This window comes from Centruroides sculpturatus, unplaced genomic scaffold (assembly GCF_000671375.1).
Source record: "Centruroides sculpturatus isolate CEXI.00-Female unplaced genomic scaffold, Cexi_2.0 scaffold2011, whole genome shotgun sequence".
Lineage (NCBI taxonomy): Eukaryota > Metazoa > Arthropoda > Arachnida > Scorpiones > Buthidae > Centruroides > Centruroides sculpturatus.
Genome location: NW_019392608.1, coordinates 43,298 through 48,219, shown reverse-complemented (window position 1 = coordinate 48,219; position 4,922 = coordinate 43,298). Strand labels below are relative to the sequence as shown.

Below are 4,922 nucleotides of genomic sequence, written 5' to 3'. Positions count from 1 at the left end.
TTTCTAATTTTTAACGATACAATAGCGATGATTATTATTTTTAAAAAAAATTTGATAGGCTTAACATGGAGGAAAATTCAACGTGAAGTAGGTTAATAGCAATATACTAATATACTAATTACATGGGATATAATAATATACTACACTAATGATGGATTTTTTCATACTTTTCGGTTATCTGACTTTTCAATTATCCGACCAACCCCAGTCCCCAATTGAGTCGGATAATCGAAGCTCTACTGTATTTTGAAATGAATAGTATGATAGATATTGCAAAATATAAACAATATTTATTTAAATATAAAAATAAAATAAAATTATACATTTTATAAATAGTTTACTATTATAATATGTTGTCAGCAATGTTTATCTGGAAAATAATACATAAGAATCTACAAATTTAAAATATGGAAAAAATATTGTTCTTAACGGAGCATAAAACAAAAAATTCTTTGGTTTTTCACAATTTTCATTCCTGAAGATGGATGTGAATGCTTGAATTTGGGGGGATTTTATGCTCTATTAAAGCAAATATTTTTAATGCACTAAGAATATTGTGCAGCTTAAAATATAAATATTAAGTGTTTTATTAAAATGCCTCATTACATAATTAAAAACTAAAGAATTATTTTTTTAAACACTGAAAGTTTCATTTGGATAATCTTCAAAATAATAAATTTCAAAATTGTCTTTAAAAAATGCTGTTTAGTTGTTTTTACAATGTTTCCATGTTGTACTAAACTGGAAGTAAGAGTTAATGCAACAAAAATAGATGAATCTGGAGACAAGCATCGAATTCAAACTATATTTTAAATGGTTTAGATTAGAATTAAAATATTTAATATACAAGATTTTTAAAATCAGATCTGAAAGAAATCTATAAAAGTTTGAAAAATTATATTTGCAGAATTCAATATCTTTTAGAATATGATTTGTTGAAATTTTATTTTAAAGTATTAAATAATTATTTAAATGTAATATTGTTATATTAATGAATAATACATTATCATTTAATACTTATGATATTACATATTTGTACACAACAAAGCATTTTCTATAATTGCTTAATAGTAAGTTATAACTGGATAAATTTAACTTTCTATAATTTTAGTATTTAAGTACATCTTTAATATGTGAAACTATGTAAAATAATTTTGTTCATTTATTTATTTACTTTTATTGTAGAATGAACATACGGTGACAATTATAATGGATACAGGCACTGCTGTAACTGCACAACAAAATACTTCTTCAGGTAAGAAAATTGAATTTATAATCATTTTAAAATGCATTAAAACACATTTACTTGTTTGTTTCTCTTGCTAGATTTTAAAGATTCCAAAATTTCAATGTAAAAATATTATATAAGAATTTGAAAAATTTAATAACTTTATAGTAATTATCTTATGCATGTGAAGCCATTTCAAAAATGAGTCTTTGTTAAATGTGTAATATTCAAACAGGACAAAGCAGAAATATTAATGAAAATTCAAATATAAATAAAATCTGAGAATCAATCTAGTATATTAAATACACTAGATTGATACTTACATTACATTAGATTTTGTTAATAATGTATCTGTGTGAATATTTAAACTCAGACGAAAAATTTGTAACAGAACACACAATAAATTGGTTGAAAATGAAAAATAATTTCCAATTTTGAACATTGGTCAAAAGCAGCAAAATGCCATTTGAAAAAACACTGGAATTGGTTTTAACGTATAGTTAATCATGAGTGGTAACAGTTTAAATAAAATTAAATAGATTTATATTATAACTTAATTATTCAAGTGATAATATGAATCTGTAATAATGGCTATAATTAATACTGCTACTCATTCATAAGTCTGAGGTTAAAGTAGTAAAATTATATTGAATGCAAATGTTAAAATAGAAAAGAAATGCTCATGTAATATAATAGAAGAGAAATATGAAATCATATTAAAACTATAAGAGAATATAATAGAATAGAAATATGAAAATATAATAGAAGAGAAATATGAAATCATATTAAAACTATAAGGAGTTGCTTTATTCAAAGATAAAACCATTTGAACTGAGAATGTTTGAGAACACAGTTTTCTATTTTGCCAATCAATATAAATCTTAAACTATCTAATCAATTGACAATCATCTTATTCCAATCGATGAGTATAGTTTCATAAAGTACTTCTCTTACTAATAAATTGTGCTTAAGAATATCTGTACATATAACGAGCAATTATTTATTGTGATATGGTCACAATACCAGGCTGCAATTTTTAATAATATTTTTAATTTATTTAATTTAAAATATAGCTTTTAGTTTTAGTAGTGTCTTGCCCCTGTATATCACACTTTTTCTGTTAACAATAGAGTCATGCAGTCATCTATCTAACTCTGGAGAAAATTTATGAATTGAAATAATGTGACTTTCAGTACAAACTGGAAGTTTGTATATAGTCAGTCGGAGCTTTCCATATCTGATCTCAACTTTCATCTGTCTAATTCTGTTCTCAAGATTAAGGAAGGACAGAAAGATGGCTACTAGTAGAAATTAATAGGTCTGCAGTTTGAAAATTGTAGCCTAATTTCTACTTATTTTATATAAGAACAAAATTAAAAAATTTTTTAGTAATTACATTTTTATTTCAGCAACTTTGCTTGTAGTTTACAAACTGAATTATTAGTCTATTATATTCTCAATATATCAATCCATTTCTAAAAGAAATTTTGGTTTGTGTGTATTCAAATGATTGAAAATGTTATAAATTAATTTGAGATGATACAAATGGAATTGCCAGTGTGAAATGAAATAACTTGCAGATATGTGTACAGCGTGTTGCACAATGTCCACCACAAATTGATATTTTCTCTTTAAAAAATTTGCAAATGGTCATCTGAAAAATTTACATTGTTTCACATTCAGGAATGTAACAATAATACATCAAAATAATTTGTAGAAATTTTAAAAAATTAATTATTTTATTGATTTTTAGGTGTTGCAAACAGATAGATTTAAATGATATATTTTCCATTGTAGAGCACATGTATGTCTCATTTATGCAAATTTGCAATTTTTTGGTACTTGTATCTTTGATGTCACTGAAGATTAATTTGCAATTTCATTTGTTACTTGTGGCAAGTTATAATTTTGTGAACATAAAAGGTCAAATAGACAAATTGTGAAAATTTTGAAACAATCGTGTAACGTTGTAAACAATTTTATATGATTAAAAGATTTTTATGGTGTTANAATTATTCAAGTATTAAGTTACATTGCTAAGAAATAAAAATTCTAATGATCAAAATCAACAAGTATGAGCTTTTCTTTTAAAAAAATTAGATTTTAAACATATACATATATTTTAACTGTAACATTAAAGGGTTAAAGAATGTGTGGAAAAAATCAATGATTTTTTTTTTTCTAGTAATTAGCTGTTATTAATTAAGTTATTAATAACTTTTTTTCTAGTAATTTTCTCTACATTTTATTTATATATTTTTTGATTTCATACAGCATGGTCTTTGGACCATACTGTACTAAATTATTGTATATATAATATCTATTTTATCAAAGAAATTATATTATCCCATCTATACAGGGTGCTTCAAAAAATTTTAACATGTGGAGAAAGTATGCAGTCACTGCAGTGTGAGTCTACTTTTTTAAGAACTCCACAATTGGGTCGTTAATTCCTCATTAGTGTTAACATTTTTTGGAAGCACCATACATATATATATATTTTTTTTTAATTTTGAAAAATAATTGATTCTAAAGGGGATGAAAATTATACCAACTGTATTAGTTATATTCAGACTTTTAGAAGAAAAGAAGTTATTATAATATAAAATCTGCCTAAAAAAAGTAAATCTTGGATCAGAAATGATCTGCTAAGCAAAATTTTATTATAACATGCAATTGGTTTCAAAAAACCAATTGCATAACAGAATGTAAGTAAAGTGGAATTTTTTAGTACAACAGCAACTAAGTTTTAAATCAGTAATGAGTAACCTATTCTGGATGTGCGCCACAAGTGAATTTTGTAGCTTCTGGCAGGCCTTGTGCATTTTACTTTCCTGGCATTTTCCATACATAACAAGGAAAAGTATTGGAATCATTTGACTCTCTGGGATTTTTGCAAATCTGTTTTGAGACCACTTAAACCCAAAAAGTCAAAAAAAGAAGAGAGAATTCTGTGTGTGAGTGTATGTTGACATTAGTTTGTTTAGTATCTCAGGATGTGGAGGTAATGAGTAAGAAATGAAATTTGGCATGGCAGTTTCTGTTTAAGGGACATCAATGCTATTAACTTTTGGTGGTTAAAGATCGAGGGGGTGAGAAGATGCAGGGGAATCATGCATCATATCTTGAATGGGGTTGGACTTAATGAGGATTTTTCTCACTATTAACATTTACAATTTTTTTCATAAAACTCATCTCTACCCTCAGAATTAAGTATTTTGTTGTTTTATAATAATTAATATAAAAGTTATTTTTTAACAAAGTCTAATAACAGATGATGTTGTAGACAATTTTAATTTTCTACTAGTATGTATGCCTTAGTGTTTTTGCCAGGAAAGTTACACAACTCATTGCTGGAGTTTTTCTTTCAGATTTGCAGGCTGAGTACAAAATACAGTAGAGCGTCGATTTTCCGAAAGTCAATCATCCGAAAGAATTCCAGTCGGCAAATTTAAATTTTCGCCAGTGCTGTGGCACTTCAATCTTTGGCTATGTCTTGGGCTACTCAAATATTTTACGTTTTTGATACTAAATTAACATCTGAAGTATAATTTTTTATTGTTTTTATATTTTTCAATATATTCATTTTGTCTGTACAAAATAAAAAAATACTTTTTAACGATACAATAGTTTTTGTTAGGCTTAACATCGACGAAAATTCAACGCGAAGCGACACGCAACGGAGAAAAATTTC

The 4,922-nt window shown here is 25.7% G+C and overlaps 1 protein-coding gene across 2 annotated transcripts in view; it reads left to right on the top strand.

The window, feature by feature from the left end:
* Positions 1-4,922, top strand: part of LOC111617654 (acyl-CoA:lysophosphatidylglycerol acyltransferase 1-like) — a 59,310-nt gene that overhangs the window by 19,700 nt on the left and 34,688 nt on the right. For both annotated transcript variants that reach the window (XM_023358927.1, XM_023358928.1), the window contains exon 2: positions 1,186-1,255. In XM_023358927.1, the coding sequence (XP_023214695.1) occupies positions 1,210-1,255 (46 nt within the window). In that variant the 5' untranslated portion in view covers positions 1,186-1,209. The remainder of the gene's footprint in view (positions 1-1,185; positions 1,256-4,922) is intronic.